The sequence below is a fragment of the Excalfactoria chinensis genome, chromosome 6 (genome assembly GCF_039878825.1).
Source record: "Excalfactoria chinensis isolate bCotChi1 chromosome 6, bCotChi1.hap2, whole genome shotgun sequence".
Taxonomy (NCBI): Eukaryota; Metazoa; Chordata; class Aves; order Galliformes; family Phasianidae; genus Excalfactoria; species Excalfactoria chinensis.
Genome location: NC_092830.1, coordinates 27,114,930 through 27,136,690, shown reverse-complemented (window position 1 = coordinate 27,136,690; position 21,761 = coordinate 27,114,930). Strand labels below are relative to the sequence as shown.

Below are 21,761 nucleotides of genomic sequence, written 5' to 3'. Positions count from 1 at the left end.
TGCAAGGCATATTCTGGAGACAGTAAAATTTGATGCGGCTGAAGTGAGTGTGGCTGGAGTGTGATAAGAACAGACCTATGCGTGCACCCATAAGAACTGTCGGTGGAGTTGAGAGTTCAGGGCACTATGCCTATGTGCCACCCACGAATCTCTGGCAGGCATTTAGCCTTTAACCACATCAGAAGCATCTAGGTCTAACATTTTTTGCCTTTAAAGCTCCAGAGTGTGCCTTGGGACATTTCACAAAGCTCAGGAGTTCAAGAACTTCAAAAGCCACAGATAGGTCAGCAGCTAACTTAAACTGGTAGAGCTGTTGTTGCTACCTAATAAGAACCGTTCCTTTTGACTCTGAGAAAAGGACTGGCCTGATTGAACTCCAGTTGTAATGTTTTCCATTGCATTTTGTTCCCATTTAGGATCTTTTGCAGAAGACACCTTGAAGAAAGAAAAGCAGGGGCTTTCCTCTTACGCGGCAGATACTGGCCTGAAATCAGATGCAAATGGTATGAGTTTTTCCTTGTGACAATACAAGAGAACTACCTCCTTCTGTTTCCGTTAGCACCTTCACCCTGCAAAACCAAGCTCCAAGTTTGGTGGTGTATGGAAAGACTGTTAAATCTTCTTTTATAATTATGACAGGAGGATTGAAATCAGCACCGACAAGGGACAAAGCAACATATGCAGGTAAATGGTGCTATTTATACTTTCATTGGAGGGAGCATCAGAGCACAGCATACACAAAGCTGTTATCCTTGAGCATGTTGAATGATCTATGTGTGATGACATCAAAGGGGGGGCATGTTTAGAAGGCTACTCCATCTGTAATGAGCAAAGCGCATGCCACAGAAAGTGTTACCTGTGATTTTATTGTGGATGAATGGGCAGTAGTGGCATTTCCTAACTGCTAGAGAGAATAAGCTAGCTGACAGCAGAGTGCATCCTGCTATCAGGACAGATTTGTGGGGAGGAGAGGGATCAAACCATTCTGGCTATTGCTGTTACTTGCAGCTCAAAGCTGTAGAACAAATTGAACCCAGAGCAATTGTGTTTTTGCAGCAGTTATTTTTAAAAGTGCTGACTGTTATACCCTGTTGGAATTCCCATTGGGAAGCTGTCTACAGCTTCCACGCGGATTAGAGTAACACCCAGTGTTTACAGAGTGAAATGTAAAGATATTCCTCCATTGCCCTTTGTATAATGGGTCTGACCTTGGAGTCCTTATTCTCAAGGTATTATTGACTCTGAAATTAAGGAGCTATTTACCATGAAGTTGCTTCTTCCAGAAATAAGAAATGGTGATGCAGGGGGTGCAGTTGGATCAGCACCATCCTGGTGTCCCTGTGGTTCCTGCTGTAACTGGTGGAAATGGCTCCTGGGTTTGCTTCTGGCGTGGTTGCTTCTCCTTGGATTACTCTTTGGACTCATTGCTCTGGGTAAGAAATGGCTGCTAAAGCTGACCTGGGTCACCGACCTCTGTGTATTTAAATTTGCAACTGAACAGAATCTCACCCCTGTGTATCCGTGTTGATGAGAAAGATTGCTGCTAAGGTGAGAGGAGGGAAGGGAAAGATACAGAGATAGGGTCTTCCTCCTGCTTGCAGGAACGAGTTTTATATATGGAGGAGCAAAATGTTCTATGGGGCAGAAAGAAACCAAGTGAATTATAACTCACTACCAGAGGAGCACATTCAGTACTCAGAATTGTGACCACCACCAAAATATTACAAATGGACAGAAGGAATGAATAAGGAATATAAACCTTCTATAAGGGATTGTATAGTCCTGGGGAGAGGAGTGTAGGGAAACTCTTGAGGTCTTTCTTCTCTTCAGAGATTGACACATTCTAAAGCTGTCACTGAAACTCCAGATTTCCCTGCTAAAAAAAAAGAGTTGCAGAAATAATCCTGCTAAATTCATTGTCCATAGCTGTCGTCATGTTGCCTTGTCACTGCTATTAGAAATTGGTATTTCAGGCACATGCCTACATCAACATTTTTACTAGTGTTTTACTTTAACCTTCCAGCGGAAGAAGTGAGAAAGCTGAAATCTCGTGTGGATAACCTGGAAAAAATAAATCACAGCTTCCTGACAGCCAACCAAGGAAGTCCATATTTGGAAAAAGATGCTTCTAAAGCGGAGTTTGTTCGTGGTGTGGCACCATCTTCAACCTTTGCTTTTGAAAATGAAGAATCAGTTTGGTTGATGGTGAAGAGCAGACTGAACAAGGAAATAGAACGAGGTGAGCCAGAGTAAATACCTGTGATGGTGTGTTGGACCAGATTATTTAAAGGGAAGCAAGTGAATGTTATTTCCCAAGGCCCTAAAGACAACAACTTCTGGATTGCAATACAATCTCTCAAAAGCAGAGCCCTCGCAGTTCCTCACAGATAAGCTTTGCTGGGGCACAGGGTGCTGCCACTGACACTGGTGGTGCATCCACCAAAGCTATCAGGATGAGAAGGAGGCTGTGGGCATGCCATCCTGCACCAGGATGTGTTGTTTACTGTCGCAAGTGAGTTTTTCAATTTGAAAGAACTGCATGAAAAACTGAATCCACAGCTTATTTCTTGTGCTGCTTTTAGTAGCAAGGGAAATATTATTTACTTTTGTTTTGATGGAAGCAGGCTAAAAAGTGAGGAGTCTACATTTTTCCAGCTTCAGAAGTTTCATGTAACTCCCAGCGGTTCAAGGGCTGGCAAAGGGCAAACTTTTTGATGAAACTCTCCTCCCACTGTGTTTGACAGCCTGTGCTGCCTGCAGCCTCAAAATCCAATTAGAGGAATCTTTGTATGCAAAGCAATTAGCTGTTTTGTTGTGTAATGCAATCTGTCAACACCTTCACTTCCTGTTGCAGGCTACTTCCGAGGAGAGAGAGGAGAACCTGGTATGAAAGGTACAGCCTTACAGTCTTTCTGTTTCCTAGTCCTTTTCCTTGGTTCTGGCAGTGCTCAAGTTTGGGATGGATGTTGCCACTAGGGGTAGTTGGCAGCGAGAAAATTGATTTGGTTTGTGCTTAAAGAGCATGAAGCTGATTTGCCATTTAAACTGTAGGGGGCCCTGTTTCACGCAGTATTAATACTGAAAATCCAATCACACAATGCATTGTAGAGTGTTGAAAGGCCAGGTCCTGTATGTCACTACTGTGATGGGTCTGGTCCTGCACTATGCAGTTGTGAACTGTCTGTGTTCATCCAAAACTTGTTATGTTTTATTGAAGGCTAGAGAGCAACAAGAAAAACAACAAAAAGAGAAATATCTCCAGGCTTTATCCTGATTTTATTTTTATTTTTCTCTTTTTCTCAGGTGACATGGGTCCCAAAGGTGAGTTTCTTGCTGTCTGAGGCTCTGTGGCAGCCTGCCATAGGACCTGGCATATGTGTATAGCCTGTATGAATGTATGTTACTCCTGAAGTTAGACAGGGAAACTGGTGCATCCAGTGGTTCATGTACTCTTGTGATTATCTTCACTTTTCGTGGCAAAAGCAATTTTAGATGTCACAGTAGGAGAGAGATCAGTACTCATTTTGAATCTTGGAACTTCCTTTACCTGGTTGACAGTCATTCCTGGAATGAAACCATACCTGGTTTAATCACAAAGTGCTTGAGAGGATTTCATGCAGTGTGAATAATTCAATCTATTGCATAAATACGAAGGATGCAGTGTGGCATTGGTGGGAAGGTAGAACCTCTAAACACACCAAGAACATTAGCTCCTTTTTACATGGGGGTGAAGATTATTCAGTGTGAAAAATGGTGAAAACTTTTTCCTAACTGACTGTCTCTTTCTCCCTGTAGGAGATCGAGGACTTCCCGGTGTCCCAGGTGAGCAATAGTATGATTCCCCTGTGAGGGAAGACTCTCAGTGATGTTACTATTGACAAGAACAGATTTTGCACTACAAATCTAGCTCAAAGTGTTTTTTTGAAGAGTCAGTACTTAATGAATAGATTTAGTCCCTTGATTAATACCTCAATGCTGAACTACAGATACTTGGTTATAAGCAAAGTCTCAGCCTGACTTCTGTATGGTTGAATGTGTCTAATTTGTGAGTGTGAAGATCCCAGGCTGTGTTTGAAAGAGTTCCACATCTATGAGAATACTTGGCACGATGTCCTTGTGCTCTTATATGTACTGTTTCTTCTAAAGAGATCCCTGTTCAAGTACCCACATTGCAAGAAGTATATCCTTTACCAGCTGCTGAATCCCTTAGGGTTTCAGGTTCTGTTACACTAACTTGCAGGTTATTAATTCACAGTACACAGATAAGGATTGTGCACGTTTTTTGCATTTTTCTCTCCAGGCATTCCTGGTCCAGCGGGGCACCAAGGACCAGAAGGACCGAAAGGACAGAAGGGAAGCATGGGTAAGCATCTCTATCAATGCTGAGTCTCTCACAGCAGATTGATAGTTGATGTGGGAATTACAGACATCAGCTTGGTGTGATCATTGCCTTCCACCATGGAGGTGGGCATGGATCTTCCTTGCCCAGTGCCTACTGTAAAGACAGCTATTCTGACAAGGCTTTTGTTTTCTGTAGGTGATCCTGGCATGGAAGGTCCCATAGGACAAAGAGGTCGAGAAGGGCTGCCAGGGCCTCGAGGAGAGCCTGGACCACCTGGATTTGGAGAAAAAGGAGACAGAGGTGGGAACTAGGTTTCCAATTTTTTGGTAACGCAGAGATAGACAAGCTTTCAGTTACTTCAAGAATTTGATTTTGATTATTCAAATCTAAATTTCATATTTGCTGTTTCCCAGAATGGACAAATCTGGCATAAAGGGTTTTTGTGTCAAGCTTGCAAAGGGCAAATAAGGCTTTTTTGTTTGTTTGTTTTACTACAATGCACAGTCAAATCTAAGTTTGAAAGAACAAAATGCACTTAGAATCAAGGTCATCGCCTTCCCAAAGCTTCAAAATTTATCTTGTTAGTCCTAAATTCCAATGAGATGGGTTTTTTTTCCTTGTACAGTGCATGTTTGTGTGTTTTTATCTGACCTGCAGATTTCCCAGAAGATTATTAGTGACTCTTGTCAGAACAGAGAATAATGGAAGATAAGGGAATGGAAAAATGATGTTACAGTCATATTCTATGGGATCTATATATGTTCTTATTCTGCAGGTGCTGCAGGTCCTCCAGGGCCACCTGGTCCCCCAGGTTCTGCTGGCCTTAAAGGTAAATATCAAGAGATAGTGAGAGCCTAGCAGGTTGACTAGATGCTCTGTGAGAAGGAAATGAACACTCTAAAATTCTTGCTTCATTTGTGTTGCACTGCAATAATCAGAAAAGTGAATCAATAGTCCTCATTTTAACTAAAATTGACTTTCATAAGTACACATGGTGTTTAGAGCAAAAACTCCTGGAGATTTTTAGTGAAGGCAGGGGGTCAGCAGAGAAGTTTCCCAAAGCCTCAGTCTCTAAGATGTGTTATGTTTCCAGCTGTTCTTATTCTGTTTTCAGAAAGAATAAATTCCATATCCCTAGTGGGGTGCTAATAACATTACAGCTTTACAGTCCATGTGACTGGGATCAAAAGAATTAATCGTACCTGAAGCAAAGATGGAAGGTTTTAATCTCTTTACCTTACTTTAAGGAAAACCATTTTGTAGGTGTTACAAGAATTAGGCTGTATAGATTCAATATCCTGATTTTCAGGAGACCATAATGCTGGTTCTAGTGGCTGGGGAGATTCTGTTCTGCTAAACACCTACTTGATTGTGGATGCTATTGGGCAAAACTAAAGGGATTTGTTCATTTTCTGATTGCGGTGTTACTGAAAGAAAATTCATGTTCTGTATTCACAGGTCCAATGGGTTCTCCAGGTCCTCAAGGTCCTCCAGGTGAGTGCTGCCTTTATTTGCTATGGCATCTTATGGTGTAGAGACAAAAGGAGCAATAGCTTTTTATAGTTTGCCTTCTGTAGTGTTGAGTAGGATGAATTAACTCCCTCATCTCATTTTTCTTCAGGTCCTCCTGGCCTTCAAGGATTTAGAGGAGAAGCAGGTCTCCCAGGTGCTAAAGGTAAACTTCCTTTCCTCTGTGCAGTTACAGTGGTACTGGCTGATGTTTTTCTCCAGCAGTACTCTGAACAACAGACTTGACCTGAGCATGGCACACTGAGATGTGAAAGGCAGAAAAAAACATAAGGGGAGGGAAAGGGGAAGAGTATCAGACTTGGTGATTACAAGCAAAGATTGAGAAACAGAAGAGACAGGTAATAGAAAAACCTGAATAAGGACTGGATGAGGTCTGGGTGCTATAATGATGGATGGAGCTATAATGAAGGAAAGGAAGCTGGAGTTTAAGTTTCTTGGATACAGAGTTCCTGTATTTCCCTGTGGATTTCCTTGGTGCCTGAAATTCCTTTCCCTTCTGGCTTGCTACTGCCTATTGTTTAATCGTCTGTGTATCTTTCAGGTGAGAAAGGAGCTACTGGATCCCCAGGACCCAAAGGTATATCACTTTTATTTAGGTTCCTTCAGATATGGATATTGTTCATGGGAGTTAGCTGTATTCTTCTTTGTCTTGTTATTTTGTGCTCTGATCAGAAAGCAGACTTCTTCTCTGACAGAAACATTTTACAATGAAATAAACTCACAGACTCCTTCCTTTTTTTGTACTGCAGGTGATCAGGGTGAGAAAGGAGCTCGTGGAATGACAGGTCAGTAGATTGTATTCTTGAAGTATCAGCTTGTACAATATACATGTGTATTGTTTTAATTTTAAATATATATACATATAGTCCCAAGAATGCTAGTTATCATCCTGAAAAGTTATAAAATGTTACTGGTTATAGGAGTTTTATTTTTGTACCCAAGTTCTTATCAAAAAGATCCTCTCCTTGGTAGCAATCTTATTTTTGGTGGGTGGAAATTCTCAATCACATGCCATGCATTCACTTCTCTCAAGCATTTCTAATGCCCAAAGTCACAAGTCATCAAGCTTGAACATCCTATCCATGCTGTTGTTTTTTTGTTTTTTTGTTTTTTTTCAATTGCAAGGCACCACGTATTACTGACAGTCATAAATTGTATCTTCACCGAGATTTGATTCATTTTTGTGTCATGTAATTACAGGTGAACAAGGCTCAAGAGGCATACCAGGTCCTCCAGGAGAGCCAGGGCCTAAAGGACCTGCAGGTGTGTAACAGAAAATAGCTATTTTTTTTGTCACTGCAATTTCTACTAAGCATCTGTTTCTATGAGTTCAGACAAGGGAAGAACTTGGGAGTGGAATCATTGACTGTGATCACCAACCTTCTCTCTAAATAGCTAAAATGAGTCTGTATGCTCAGAAAGTTGTCCTTACACTTTCAAGTGAACTTTTTCAGGATCTTCAATAACTACAGCTAAGGTTTTATTCAAAGGCAATGCAACTTATTGTGTTTAGGGCTGTAGTCCGCATAGTAGGAGGACAGGGCAACTGTGCTACTATTTCACCAGTCCCGAACAATCTGTTTTCTTTGAACAGGACAAGCTGGCCGTGATGGACAGCCAGGTGAAAAAGGTAAGAGATTCTTCTGAGGTAGAAAAGCAAATACTTTCTGATGTGGCTGTTGACTGATTGTAAAAGGAATGGAAGAAGATGGCAGTAGATTTATGCTGCAGGATATGTATCACTGTCTCGGAAAAACTATATAAAGTCAACTTGTAATCATGGAACTACAACATATAATGGAACTGGCTGTAAATCTGACAGAATTATTCTCGCTACACAACTCTTTTCTGTTCATCTCCAAGTACATAATCCTGAAACTATCCACTCGGCTATGAGGATATGATAGGTTTAGTGCTGCAGGATGCCTGGTGACCAAGATTGAATGAATTGATAGATTATAAATCAGTGAATTACAGGTTGTTAACATGATTGTATTTCTAGGTGAACCAGGTCTCATGGGAATGCCAGGAGCCCGAGGCCCTCCAGGTCCTTCTGGAGATGCAGGAGAGCCAGGTAAAACCATACGGAGAACAAAAACAATGTTTTCTTGGTCAGGAATACATCTCTGTCAAAAATTTCTGCTCTTTTTTTGAAGTTAATGTTGGCAGAGGATCTCTGTAGTGTAAGAAAGCAATGAAAGTAAATTACAAAGGGAATTTAGACCATTTGTGATCTCAGGATTGTGCACAATACAAACAAGAATTTCAGCTGCTAGAAGCCAACATTCAGTTTATATACCAGGTGCTAAGTTGACTTGCACCACTAGTATGCTGTAATTTTAAGCAAATGTAATCCTCCCTTTTCTTCCTTCTGCCCAAAGTTTGTTTGAAAAATTGCTTAATAATGTTTGATTTTTTTGCCTTTTTTTCCCACCTAGGTCTCACAGGACCCCAAGGACCACCAGGTAGGTTTTCTCACCATGTTCCAGTTTATCAGTGATGCACTTTTGGTATGGGCTCAAAAAACCAAACTTTCTAATTTTCCCTCTCCACAGCATAGGGCTTCTAAAGTAATATCCCAAGGTTTCTGCATCTCCCTTGGTTTTGAGACAGATTCTATGGTTGGTGCATAAGTTTTGAGGAATGCAGGGCCTTAGAGCATGTTTAGTTTCCTGTGTATCACTGAAAAATCCTTGTAATTGGCAGCAGAAACAGAGGGGAGGGGTGAGGTTGTAGTAGAGATGGAAAAAAGGATGTGACGTTTCACAGGCAGTAGTTTGGGGGGCCAGATCAGCAGGGAATTTATCCAGGAGCCTATGAAAAGGGAGCGGTATCTGTGAGATACAGGTAAACTTCGGGAGCAGGGAAAGAGAGGAAGCCCCTACCTCTGCCCAAGGACACTCCCACCTCAGTCCACCATGAATTCCTCCACCTTGGGAAGCAGATACAACTTGCTTATAAATGCTGAAATCCTGGTTCTGGAGTAGGAAATGCCTTCTATAAATCTGTTAGTAAAACTCACTGGATTATATGGATAAAACCGAACAAACTGTTTCTACTAATTATTTCAAATTGTTCTTCTTCCTCACTGTAGGACTTCCAGGCAACCCAGGCAGACCAGGGGCTACAGGTGAGTTTTGTTTTTTCCTTAATACTTTTTTTCTCTCTAAGCATTTCATTTTAGGGAGGATTATCTTCTCTGTTGACCAGTCTCTGAATCAACAGTGGCATCTAGTGGCTTTAGGAAAGGAAGGTTTGTGGAACAAGCAATAGCCAGAATCTCCCTGACCAAACATGAAATGCAGGGTGTCTGCTGAGGCACTTGGCATAGTTTGTTCTCTGGAAGAGAAAACCTTAACAAAATCTGTTCTGCTCTGGATGTATGTGTATGATGTCTGGTAACTGCAGTAGAAGTTGTGCACCTGCCTCTGATAACTCTAGGCCCTGTTACCTATTCTGGCAGATATGGTGCTTGGAAAGATCTGAGAGAATATGAATGATCTCTGGATTAAGTGGGCTCTTTTGCTTCCTCCATGACCTTCTAATAATATGATTTCATAGATGAGAGATCAAGGGCAAAGAGAATAGAAATCACATGTTTAGTAAGAGAGATAAGACCATGTAATTGAGCTAGTGACAGATCTTTCCCATAAATGAAGTTCATATTTATCTCTTTCTTTTCTCAGGAGAACCTGGAGCTCCAGGCAAAGTCATAAGTGCCGGTATGTACTGCTGTGAGAGTTCAGACACTTCCATTTTTGGACAACTTTCTGGTTTTTTTTTGTTATCCCTTCCAAATTAATCTTGACTGTGTGCCAGACCCATACTGGCAGCTCTCAGTGTTGGGAGAATACATACGCTACAGATGGGCTTATCATTCCTTAAGAACAGATTTGTTACATGTTTGCTGCATCTGCGTGTATTTGTATGTGTACAAGTGTCTGTGTTTGCATTTCAGAGGGTTCATCAACTATTGCTCTACCAGGCCCACCAGGTCCTCCAGGTCCACCAGGCCCCACTGGACCCCCTGGTGTTCCAGGTAAGGAAACTGCTTCTCTACAGAGTTTTTTCATGCTACTCTGTCCGGGAGGCAAGATTGCTCAAGCAGTCTAGATATCATGGTTCTTACCCTTCCCTGCAGAAAAACCAAGATCTCTGGCAGAATTAGGGAGGCAGTGGACCCAAGAGAGAAATGAGTTGCAGTCACAAGGAAGTGGGATAAAGGGAGGGCTGAAAGATGAAAAAACAGGGAACCATTGTTTTTTATGATCCGATGAGTACAAGCTAGAGAGAGATCAAATTCAGCAACTCAACTCAAACTTCATTGCTTCTGAGGAAAACAAGCTTATGCCTGATTTCTTTCCTTGCATTACAGTTGAAGTCAGTATGTATTTTCCAGTCTTACCTTTGATCTCAAGACAACAGAAATCCCACCAGGCTTTGATTTTCATGGCATTTCTGTGCCTCTCCCAGCTGTACAGCTGGAGCTAATCCTGGACCTGGTTTGATAGATCAAGACTTTGCAGCAGACAATGCAAGAAGAGGGTTCAGTCTGTTGCATTTCTGTTGTGGTCAGTGCTATTCTAGTAATTTCCCCAGTCCAAGGGGCACTGAGCACATCAGTTGCCAGAGGATGGAAAATAAGCCTCTTTTCTAGAGCTTCAAGTAATGTATTGGACACTGATGAGTTCATATCCCCATAGCAATACTATTAATTGAGCAAACAAATAGATTATAGTTTATTATAAAAGACATATTGATTCTCTCCTGCTACTATAAAATACAGCCAGGAAAATCTAATGCAATCTTTTTTTTTCTTTCTTTCTTTGTTTGTTTTTTTTTTAAACCAGGTCCTGTTGGGCCAGCTGGTCTCCCTGGACAGCAAGGTACCATTCTCTATCAGCTCTATCTCTATTCTGCTCCTTATGGAAATGGAATTCATGGGTTTTCTTTCGTTTCTAGTCTCTAAGCCCTTGGCACAATCTCACTTCCTTTTGTTTGCAGATTTCTTCTTTTCAGTTCATTTTACTGCATTATGGGGCTAAATTAATCTTTTAAAGAATTTCCAATTTTCCTTTTTTTTTTTTTCCTACATTTCTAGGGGAATGGGGAGAATAGTAAGATCCAGTGTGATGTGAGAGCTGAAAATGTTTGGGTTTTTTCCTCTTGTTATTTTTTCTGGTGGCTGGCATTTCTGTTGCACTTCTCAGCTGCAGTTGCCTTCCTGCAGTAGGTGGTATCCCTCTTGGCTGGATGCTTCCTGCTATTTTGAAAAGTACAAGAACAAGCCAAACTGGTAATAATGTCATTGAAACCACTGTCAATTAGACAGACATCTGTTTGAAAAGTCCTGAGCAAAGCTGGCTCTCCTAAGAACTCTTCTTAGCTATTTTTCTGTGATCCTGTTAGAGCAAATTGTACAGTCATTTCTACATTTGAGTCCAGTGTCCCATAGAGCCAGGGACTGAGTTCAGGCTCCCAGTTCACATAAGCAAAGTTTGAACCCATTGTCAGGGAGAGGAGGAGTGGGTATCAAGTGTCAGCCTCTCTCTGTTGACTAATTTGCTTTCTCCTCTTGCTTTTCTCCTGTAAAAAGGTCCACGGGGTGAGAAGGGATCTGCAGGTGAAGCTGTGATAGAAACTATAAAGACTGAAGTCTCATCAATGGCATCTCAGAGTAAGTGGGCCCGGCTTTCCACTCCTTTTTTTGGACAGGTGCTTGGACGCCTTGGGGCCTGCTCACGGCTAACAGGAGGTGCCTCTGCCTCATTTCCCTCAGCAGGCCATAGGGCAAGTGTGTATGCATGTGTTCGGTGGTGGGATGTTACCAAATGCATACTTCCTCTTCTGCCCTGCTTCTCATCTGTGCATCCCAAAGTACTTTCAAAACTCACTAGGTGGTTCTGGGCCCATGCAACAAATAGAAAATCAGTGGGGCCTCAGTTTAGCCTTTTGGTCACCATGTTTGCATAGGGCAGTTCCCTATGTTGGATGAACACAGAGCCATCTGTAAGTGGAGAACCAGTTTAAAAGGGCATGTTAATCTGAAGAATAGGAAAGGAAGGAAATAAGAATATCTCAGCAAGTAAGAAGCTGAATTCACAGGAGAACAAATGCTTTTTCAAGATGGAAATTAGTAGAGCGGAACAGAATGGTTTAGCACTGCCCGCTTGCTCTGTGTAGTTAGATATGTGATGTGCTTAAAATCAGTATTCCTAGGGTCTGGAGCCTCTGTAAGTGTGCAAAAGGGGCAGGACAGAGGAGGGCATAAAACCATAAATAATACTTGCCAAATCACCATCTTTGTGCACCAGAATGAGGTCATGTAGATCCCAGACCGTGCTTCCAGTATTACCCCATGCCTCGTGTTTTGGAGCCTCTGCATCCCTGAGCTTTAAGTTTGTGCCTCCACTTAATGGTGAACATCTATTTTCAATTAAGATAACACGGTGCAGATACTTGTTAAATGATGGCTGTATAATAGTCTCCTCTCTCCTCTCCTTAAAAGTTCTTTCTCTCTTTCTTTATCCTTTGAGTCCTCTGCTCTCTCCCTCAGCACCTGTTGCTCTCTAGAGAGATTACCTCCCATTTTTTCAATATGCTGCCAGGCTGCTCAGCACTGTATTTTGCTTCCTGTCTTAAACCCCATTCTGGCAACCAAACATCCCCCCTTTACTCTTGCTGCCTCAGCTTTGGCTTAGGTCACCCAGGTCCCACCTGTGTCCACAGTTGACTGTAAGAACATCTATCAGCAACATAACAGCAGTAGCTTCACAGTAGCAGTTTTTCCTTTTTTTGTGTTTCACTTGTACAGTGCTGGCGGATCTACAAGGGCGAGCAGGACCACCAGGTCCCCCTGGACCACCAGGTATGTACTATAGCAGAGATCAGTATGTAAGCAGGGACACGCAGACACCTAAGCACACTTCTAGTCTGTGCATTTGGCTCCGTAAATACTCTATAACAATCATGTTTATTTCATTGTCAGGCGAATCTGTGCAGGGACTCCCTGGGCCTCGTGGTCCCCCAGGTAAGCGCTTGTTTCTCTGAAACAACCCTTGAAAGTGGGTGGTTTTTTCAGTGTCTCTGTCCTGTGCTTTGCAGACTGTCATGTAACAATCTTGGACATGTTGGTAATTGTTAGGACTGACTGTACTGGAAGTGGAATCTCCCATAGTGATGGGTTCCGAGTAATGCAGTTTCACAGCATTAAGATGCTGCCCAAGGGATGAGATTTGTTTTGGACAAGATTTTCTAGACAGACTAGTGAGTCGTAAAGGGAAGATACACAATGTTCTCATATCCCCATAGAACACAACGAAATAATTCTGTATTTAACTCTTGTATGGCCTTAACTTCCAGCTGGAGACAGTTGTAGCAGCACTGATCATGAGGAACATATCCCCACACCACTTTCTGTAGCAAAATGGCAATTTACCTTACACACCTAGAAGAGAATACTGCAGGAGAGCATGAGATAGGAGCATAACCCCATTCCTTGCTCTCTGGCTGGTAGCAGAGGGGAATGGGTGAGGCTATGAACTTTCCCTCTCAGTGCAATAGAGGCCATCTGCGTTACACACACTGCACCACAGAGAAGCAAGTTTCTCTGTCCTACATTTGGTGATAGTGGATGGTAATGAGAAAAACCTAACAAGGATGGGTATGCATGGAAAAAACAGTGATACTATTCTATACCTGGAAATATTGGAGTTATGTCTATGGCTGAAGAGCAGCTCTGATGTACTTAGTCATGTTACTGAGGCTTGTTCTTCCTGAAATTTATTTGTGTCTCTCTTGCATAGGATTGCCAGGACCTTCAGGCCCACCAGGGAGACCAGGATCTTCAGTGTCCACCTCAGGTAGGCTCTTCAGATTCATTCCCTCCCTTGTGCCCTGAGAATGTCCTGTTTGTTTTGGTTCCAGCCTGCCCTAGGTTATGAACAGATGGAGTCAAAGGAAATTTGTATCCTGTCCTTTTGGATGTCATAAAGAAATGTTTTTGTTTTAATTACAGAAGCATTTGTCTCCGGCCCACCCGGTCCACCAGGTCCACCAGGCCCGAAGGGAGACCAAGGTGAGTCCCACTGCCTCACCAAAGATACTGGGTGGGTGACAGAACCACAGACTGAAAAGAAGGAAGGAGGAAAGGAAGGGCAGGCGGGCTTGGAGGCAGAAACTCTCCTGCCTTTCTGTGGCTATAAGAGTGATCACTAAGTAGGACTCCTATCTGCTTCCATAAAAATAAAGTCATTTTCAAAGAAATCTGCTAGTCTGTAGTGGTGGTAGCAAGGCAGTTGCTCTGTTCATATCCCAACTTTGCAACGTGCAGGAGCATTCACAACTTCAGATTCCTCGTTAAAGGGGATCAATGGGGAACAATCTTTTTGTAAAATGCAACATGGACTTGGTAAGTCAGTGTAAAGAGGTGGCCCTGTTAAGGTCAGCTCTCGCCTGGCAGGAAGAAATGGGATCTACTCTCCTTGCCCATTATTACCTTGCACATTGAAGGCCATGAGAGTATTTTATAGTGTGGGCTGAGACGCTGTTAGAAATCAGAGTGAAAAAAATGCTAACAGTGCACCTCTGCATCCCTGTTCACAGGTGAACCGGGTCCACGAGGATTCACAGGTAAGGAGGCTTCCAGGGGTTGTTGTTGAGGTACAGCATAGTTTGTGTATATGACACCTCTTCCTTTTCTGTATCCCATGCAGGTGAACCGGGTGAACCTGGCCTTCCAGGATTCTCTTCCCATGGTCAGTCTGTACCCTTTTTCTTCATTTGAATACATTGTCCATAAGCTGAAGTCAGGGGACTCAGCTTTAGTGGAGCCAGAATTTTGTCCACATGGTTTATAGTTTTGAATTTATGACTTTCCTTTGCACTTGACAGGTGGTACAGTCACCATGCAGGGACCTCCAGGCCCACCAGGACCACCAGGACCTAAAGGTGAAGTTAAAATCTACCTTCTTTCTGTGTTAGTGGCCTCATACAGCCATGTCTGGTTAAAACTGAAGGGCAACCTAGTCTCTAGAGAATTACAGCAGCTTCCACCCTTGCCTTTTCAAGCACAGCAGAAGCATTTCAAATAAGTTCCTTCAAGTACATGGCTCTGGGTGGCTGCTGTGGCCTCTTCTGCTTTTCCCCATCAAGCTGTTAATCCAGTTTAGCCATTGGTCACTGCAAGGACTAGGTGGTTGCCTGTCTGGTGACAAAAAGCTTAGCTGTTTTACAAACCAGGTCTACAGGATGCAGTGATACTTAGAAATAATTGTCTGTCTCCCTCACTCTGGTTTCCAGGTGATGCAGGTGTCCCAGGTGCTCCTGGCATCCCAGGAACATCTCGAGGTAAGACGCTATCATTGCTCTGATACTAGCAGGAAATGCTGATTTTGCTGGTAGAGATTCACCAAAAAATCCTTTGAGTTTTATGGAAATGCAGATCCCCATTTAATGCTGATTGGATTTGTGTACAAAAACTTAAAGAAAATGAGGTATCTCTATGCTGTGGTGACAGGAGTCATGTAGGGCCCACTTTACGCCTTGCAGTGGAGACCAGTTAGGGGTCCATAAGTGGGCCAGATGGGATTAGGAATAGTGGGGTTAGCCTAATGGGTTTGAGTGCTTTTTGAATCTCTACCCATATTTCTGTAGAGCATTGCTTTTAGTGTACAAAGTGAGTTGATCTATTTGTCTGAAACCAGGGAGATTTCAGGGTTCAGCTCTGCAAAGTTGAGTAGGCTGAATGATAATATGCCAAATGAATTGAAAATGTTAAACTCCTTAGTAGTCCATGATTAAACTGTGTTTGGAGATAACAGGGGAGAAAGGCACTCTATAGTTCATTTCCAAAACTCCTTCCAGAAGAGGGAAGGGCTCACTGCAAGCAGCCACTAGCATTTCTTGGTCTAATGCAGACATGCTAAAAACTTTCCTTACAATATTCACTGTAGGTGGATCCAGACAAATTCAGGGACCCCCGGGTCCTCCTGGGCCTCCTGGGCCTCCTGGCCCAGGGGCAAGTTCCTCTCAAGAGATTCAGCAGTATGTCTCTGACTACCTGAAAAGTGAGTATAACCAGGATTTGCACAGGCTGGGTGATGCACACCTGTCTTCCTTTTGTTCACTGAGCCACTTGTTACTCTACTGTTAGCCCCTACTGCTCTGGCTTTATTTTCGTTCAATATTATGGAGTGCCCTTGCCTACTGTAGCCTCTGCAGAACTGTCTTTCATTGGCCCATTTTCCAAAGAGTTCAGTAGTTGTGTATCTGGCCATCATCTTCACGTAGTGATGTGGGCATATCTTGGGCTTCCTTCCTAGGTGATAACGTAAGGCATTATTTGACTGGTGCCCAAGGTCCACCAGGTCCTCCAGGCCCACCTGGAATCCTCACCACTGCAGATGGAAAGACCTTTGATTTTGCAGAACTGGCTACCCGTGTTATGAGCTATATGACAAGTAAGTATCATTTTCCTGTGCTAATAAGCATTTTGAGTATCAGGTCACACTCTCTGCTAAGCTTGTACAAGGAGACAGAACATGAGAACAGACAAAAGTCTCTAAGTTGCAGCTCCTCAGGCCTGTCTTTTGCATGTCTTGGCCCAAGACTTCACACAGTTGAAGCAACCTCTGAGCCTTGTCTTATTTTAATGGCTAGATTAAATAATAGTTGCTGTTGAAGTTGTCTCACATTAAACATTAGCTGTTAGAATCTTTAATGTCCCCTTGTCCCATGCACAAGTGGCAGCGTTTGGTTTTATATGTGGTGTCAGATTTCTAGGGCTGTCTTATTTTCTTGGAGCCCTCCTAAAGTAGATGAAATTTCTAGTGCTAGTGCTTTTGGAAGCAGCTTAGAATCTTGGAGCTGAGACCACACTGCTATGGAAAAGACCATGCTGTGTAAAACTGCAACTGATTTGTGTTGTCCTGCATGGGAAGCCCATTTTACCAGCTAAACTGGATTAATTCAGCTTTCCTTTGTCCCTCCTTTACCCCTCTTCACCTTCTGTCTTCTCTTGATCTTGTCTAAAGTAAAATCTTCTCATTCCCCCAGGCTCTTCAGATCATTATGAATCATCTGTCAGATCAGTATCAACTACATCTGTTTTGTACCAAGAACTTTTGGACATGCTGCAGAGTAAGTGACCATGAAGAGAAATGTGCAGATGTGGATAAAGCATCCCAGCAGTGGTCTACCCTTCCCTTCTTGTCTCCTGCCTCCCATTGGGATTACCAGCAGCTACTTTGGAGGGCAAAAGCCTACCAGAGGTGCTGCTCAGTGAACTGCAATGTCTCCTTCTAAGTGCTTTGGAGACAAATTTATGTGTCTTACATTGTTGAGTTTGCGTGCTTTCCAGAAGTTATACTTGTTCACTTGACCTGCCTTTCACACCCACTGCTATAACCGCAGTTTCCTACTCTCCTTGACTCCCTAGGAGGCACCTGTCTACATCCCTCCTCAAAGGAATTCCTAATGATTTTCCCTAGTCTCCCACTAAAGCCTGGGGTTTTATTTTCTGACTCCTCCAGTCTCTTAAGTTTCCCCGTCTCTCCTTGCCCACCCCAAAGCCTTACTATGTCTTTGTTTTTTTAAGATGGGCAGTATACCCAGCCCTGTATTCTTTGCTGCACACTTTGCAGTTGTGGGCTTATACCAAATGGAGGGCAGATGACACTCAGAAAGGGAGGGGCAGGGTGAAGGGAGCTTTGCGTGTATAGGTTCTGGTAGTTTCTCTGTTGTGTGGGGTCTCCGCTCACAGGCTGAGAACTCCTCACACTTGGCTTTTTTTAAGCAGCTGGATAGTCTTAAAATATCTCTTTTATTTGCAGGAGAAGAAATTCGTCAGTATCTAGTTGGACCTCGGGGCCCACCAGGACCTCCTGGACGAGGAGTAGATGGAATGTCTCTGTCACTGGATTATGATGAGTTGACCAGACGGTTTATTAGCTACTTGACAAGTAATTGTCTTTATTAGTGTGCTTTTCTCTCTGTTCCTATAGAAGCTGACCAAAAAGCTCATGCAGTCAGTGAAAGATCTTTCAGTGTTGACTAAGCCCTAAGTGCAGAGACTTCCTTACAGGGGTTATGATAGACTTGTCAGAGAACAAAGATGTCCTGTATCTAAGATATTATACACAGACACTAGAAGTGAGTTGCTTTGCTAAAAACTGATCTTAGGGACATCGCTTCACCTTAGTCAACTTAGAAGTCCCGTCAATGCCTTTTTAACTTGGAGAAGTTAACTTGAAAGTGAAACAAATTCTGCCTCTGTGCTTCACTTTTTTTCTTTCATCCCTTGTAAAGGGGTGAAAATGGCATTTAAGAAACAATGGGCAGAAAGGAGTCTGGAGCATCCTCTACAACAGTGCTAAAATGTCAAATCCTGATAGCTGCAACTGCCTGCTTGTAGGAGCAGCCTGGTCTATGCTCAGTCTCCCTGAACCACCCTAGGAGACTGGATTCTATCAATGAGCTGCTCCAAAGATGATGAGCATTTGCCTTCTGACTCTGAAAGAAGGAAAACGCTGTTTAACAACAGCACCCCAACAGCTTAAGCAGAAAAACTGCATTTCATCAGCAAGGACATTTCATTAAATCAAATCACAAAGATGCAAGATTTTGCAGCAGAGCTGCTTGCAGGTAGACAGGCACAGGGAAAGCAACACATATGTCTGTTAGTGGGCTCCACAGATGAGCTGCATGTCCTGGCAAGATTAATGTTGGAGGTTCATGTAACATGCTGAGCTCTTGCTAAGAATAGAGGTGGAAGCCTGATGCCTGCCAGTCTGTGTGTACCTTTGTATTTGGATTAAGGGGAAGCTTTAAACTCCCATCAAGAAAATGGCTTAAGCCTTGCTTCTTAGCACAGAGGCTGGTGGGAACAAACCACACTGCAGAAGGCTCTCCTGCATTATCTGTAAGCAAGCCCCCCCCTCAGCCTGTCTGTCCACACTACAACACAACCTGTTGTAATAACATGATACGGTTGGATATGTTTGATTTTGCAGGTTCTGGTATGAGCATTGGGCTCCCTGGACCACCTGGGCCTCCGGGATCACCAGGCATATCTTACAGTGAACTGACAGCATACCTGAGAAGTAAGCCTACTTCTTGATCCCTGATACAGGTTCCTATACACCCACAGGATCTTTTTACAGACTTATCCATACTAACAAAATTCAGCAAGTGAAAGCACTGAAACAGAGGTCCCTGCCACCATCCCTTATCTGCAAATGATTCATTTCTAAGTGCAGAACTTCCCCCTTGAGCTGTCACCACAGATAACCCTCTGTAAATCTCCAGTGACCACCTCTGCCTTAGCAGCACTGTGCTCTGCCAGGACCACAGTGAGTGGCTGCAGACAGATCCTCAGATCTTGTGAAGTGTGATAGCATACAAGAACTTCTTATGTCACTTTTAAAAAGTAGGTCCATATTTGAAAATATGGACTTTGACACATTTTGGGGTCTTCTGACTCCCATGTATGACATCTCCATTCAAGGAAGCGAGGCGTGCTAGGAAGGCTGTGCTGGGAACTGGGGACTAAAAAGTATCTCATGCTTGGTTTTAGTTGGCATTATCTGTATTGTCAGGGAAAGTTGATCAGGATTGCAGTGGTTTGGGTAATATCTTCTCTTTCCTTGTGTCTTGCAGACTCTGAATTCAGTGGTCTTGTTGGACCCCCTGGGCCTGCAGGGCCCCCAGGACCTCCAGGGATCCCTGGATCATCTGGCATCTCTCTGGAGGACCTCTCTGCTTATCTACAAAGTAAAGCACCTACTTTTCTTACAGCTGGCAAGGAGATTTTGATAGAAGGGGCTGGGCCTGAGATTTAGCTTACTAGGGTCTGTGACTGTTCACTGTGAATAAGGTCACTTTAAAATCTCATCAACATCAGCTGGAAAGGGCTGGAAGTTGGGGTTGGAGCCTTTAAACTTTTAACCACATGTCCTGGTTTTATCAGTATTCCATATCATGACATTTTCCTTCTCCCCAGTGAAAGGGGCCTTTCCTCCCCCATCCCTTTCCTGTTGTGCTTGAAACCGGTACACCATGCAATTTCCCTTTTCTCTCACTGTCAAAATCATTCTTTTCTCTTTATCTCTCAAGGTGTTGGATATTCTTCTATCTCTGGCATCCAGGGCCCACCTGGCCCTCCTGGCCCTCCAGGACCACCAGGCTTCTCAGGAACTGGCCTCCTGTCCTATGCTGACATCACCCACAGTGATGAGTTCAGGAGTGAGCTGATCCAGTACCTGAAAAGTAAGGGGACACTGTCCATCCCTTCTGCACATGTCCCTAGCCATGCTCTGCCTTGTGTAGGCTGCTGGATCTGCTGCAGCTGAGACAGCCTTCCCTGACTAAACGATAGAGCAACATTTCATTCCTACAGGCTTATTGCTTATCCCAGTACTTACCTTACAGGCCGTAGAGAGACAACAGTTCATACTGTAGGCAGGTCTCCTCTCAGTCCAGCTGCAAGACCAAAGTCCATGTTGTGAGTCTGAAGGAACATGCACTGTGCAGTTAAAAATGACCTGTACTGAGCAGTGAGTTGTTAGTGAGGTCATTTCAGACCTTTTCTATTGGGAAAGTGTTTTTGGTGAACATCTTCCTGCAGAGCAAAGGATGATGTGAAATTTGGAGGGCAGCAATGAGCCAATTGTGAGCGTCATTGGTGTGGGCTCTCATGTTGGCAAGTCATCCAGGGGAGTCTCTCAACAACAAGAGAATGGCCTGTTTTTGGGAGAGTGGTCACAGAATGCTGTTTCAGAAGAGGTGCTGTGCTTGGCCTGAGAGGAGTGCACCCCCCCTCTGTAATCATTGTGCGGGTTTCCATGGTGAGGCATCAAAAACTGTGGGAGAGATGATGGGGGTGGAGGAGGATGTCAGGCCTCAGGTTTCCCATCTGTAGAGATTCAGGTTGATATATGTGCCTGCTGCCTGAAGCATGGCAGTGGATGAGGGTTACTGAAGTGATTGTCAGTGGACTTTCACACTCCAGTCTTCATTCAGATTGTAGCACTTGACATCTGTGGAGCATGGGAGCTGTGGTACTCCAGAGTCCCTGATCTCAGTGTCTCTTCTGTTTTGCAGGTGATGAGGTTCGAAGCTACATTTCAGGGCCGCCTGGGCCCCCTGGGCCACGGGGACCACCAGGACCCAAAGGAGATAGTGGTTTGGTGGCTGGGTCTATGTCTTCATTATACCATGATTCACTGGCTTCTGAGAGGTTGCATGGAGGATCAATTGGTGCTGAGGGATCCCATGGAGGATCACTTGGAGCAGGCAGCTCTTACGGCAGCTCCATGAGCAGCAGCATGTCATCATACAGTGCCTCCATGGGCAGTGATGGGTCATTTGATGGGCTGCTGACAGCTGAGGAGTCACACAGGCGATCAGGAGGTCCAGGCAGATCTTATAGCAGCTCCTTTACTGGATCTCTGGATTTGAATGAGCTGGCTCGACATGTGTCAGAGAACCTACAAAGTGAGTGTGATAGCTTTTTTTTGTTTTTTCCTGAGCCTTCCTGTTCTGGCACTCAACTCCCAGCTCCCTATGCATGCTGTTACCTGTTCCCTTCCCTTACTCTTCGTGCTTCCTGTAGCTGTCCTTTACACTTTCCTGCGCTACCATCAGCTGCTTTCAAATGATGTCTTTATTTCTTCAGGCCGAGGTATTCTCCAGGACTTGATGTCTTACACTGGACAGGGGCCTCCAGGCCCCCCAGGACCTCCTGGACCTCCTGGAATAAGCAGAGTCTTTGCAGCCTATGGTAACGTCACTGAGGACCTCATGGACTTCTTCAGAAGTAAGTGACAAGTTGGTTCTGGATCATGCACATGAGGTCTCTCCAGCCTCTTGTGGGGCCAGTGATCCTTTCACT

General features: G+C 43.7%; 1 protein-coding gene across 1 annotated transcript in view; it reads left to right on the top strand.

The window, feature by feature from the left end:
* The window catches only part of COL17A1 (collagen type XVII alpha 1 chain), a 58,660-nt gene that overhangs the window by 34,855 nt on the left and 2,044 nt on the right, over nt 1-21,761 (top strand). Inside the window, exons 15-54 of the mRNA XM_072340071.1 lie at nt 417-503; nt 640-684; nt 1,284-1,433; nt 2,024-2,239; nt 2,855-2,893; nt 3,304-3,321; nt 3,796-3,822; nt 4,301-4,363; nt 4,538-4,642; nt 5,118-5,171; nt 5,801-5,836; nt 5,964-6,017; nt 6,414-6,449; nt 6,622-6,657; nt 7,073-7,135; nt 7,467-7,502; nt 7,875-7,946; nt 8,311-8,337; nt 8,967-9,002; nt 9,559-9,594; nt 9,831-9,911; nt 10,723-10,758; nt 11,469-11,549; nt 12,687-12,740; nt 12,861-12,902; nt 13,678-13,734; nt 13,890-13,949; nt 14,477-14,503; nt 14,587-14,628; nt 14,765-14,821; nt 15,173-15,220; nt 15,826-15,939; nt 16,195-16,332; nt 16,928-17,011; nt 17,704-17,832; nt 18,883-18,972; nt 19,529-19,642; nt 19,985-20,137; nt 20,972-21,364; nt 21,546-21,686. Coding sequence (XP_072196172.1) covers nt 417-503; nt 640-684; nt 1,284-1,433; nt 2,024-2,239; nt 2,855-2,893; nt 3,304-3,321; nt 3,796-3,822; nt 4,301-4,363; nt 4,538-4,642; nt 5,118-5,171; nt 5,801-5,836; nt 5,964-6,017; nt 6,414-6,449; nt 6,622-6,657; nt 7,073-7,135; nt 7,467-7,502; nt 7,875-7,946; nt 8,311-8,337; nt 8,967-9,002; nt 9,559-9,594; nt 9,831-9,911; nt 10,723-10,758; nt 11,469-11,549; nt 12,687-12,740; nt 12,861-12,902; nt 13,678-13,734; nt 13,890-13,949; nt 14,477-14,503; nt 14,587-14,628; nt 14,765-14,821; nt 15,173-15,220; nt 15,826-15,939; nt 16,195-16,332; nt 16,928-17,011; nt 17,704-17,832; nt 18,883-18,972; nt 19,529-19,642; nt 19,985-20,137; nt 20,972-21,364; nt 21,546-21,686 — 3,177 coding nt within the window. The remainder of the gene's footprint in view (nt 1-416; nt 504-639; nt 685-1,283; nt 1,434-2,023; nt 2,240-2,854; nt 2,894-3,303; nt 3,322-3,795; nt 3,823-4,300; nt 4,364-4,537; nt 4,643-5,117; nt 5,172-5,800; nt 5,837-5,963; nt 6,018-6,413; nt 6,450-6,621; nt 6,658-7,072; nt 7,136-7,466; nt 7,503-7,874; nt 7,947-8,310; nt 8,338-8,966; nt 9,003-9,558; nt 9,595-9,830; nt 9,912-10,722; nt 10,759-11,468; nt 11,550-12,686; nt 12,741-12,860; nt 12,903-13,677; nt 13,735-13,889; nt 13,950-14,476; nt 14,504-14,586; nt 14,629-14,764; nt 14,822-15,172; nt 15,221-15,825; nt 15,940-16,194; nt 16,333-16,927; nt 17,012-17,703; nt 17,833-18,882; nt 18,973-19,528; nt 19,643-19,984; nt 20,138-20,971; nt 21,365-21,545; nt 21,687-21,761) is intronic.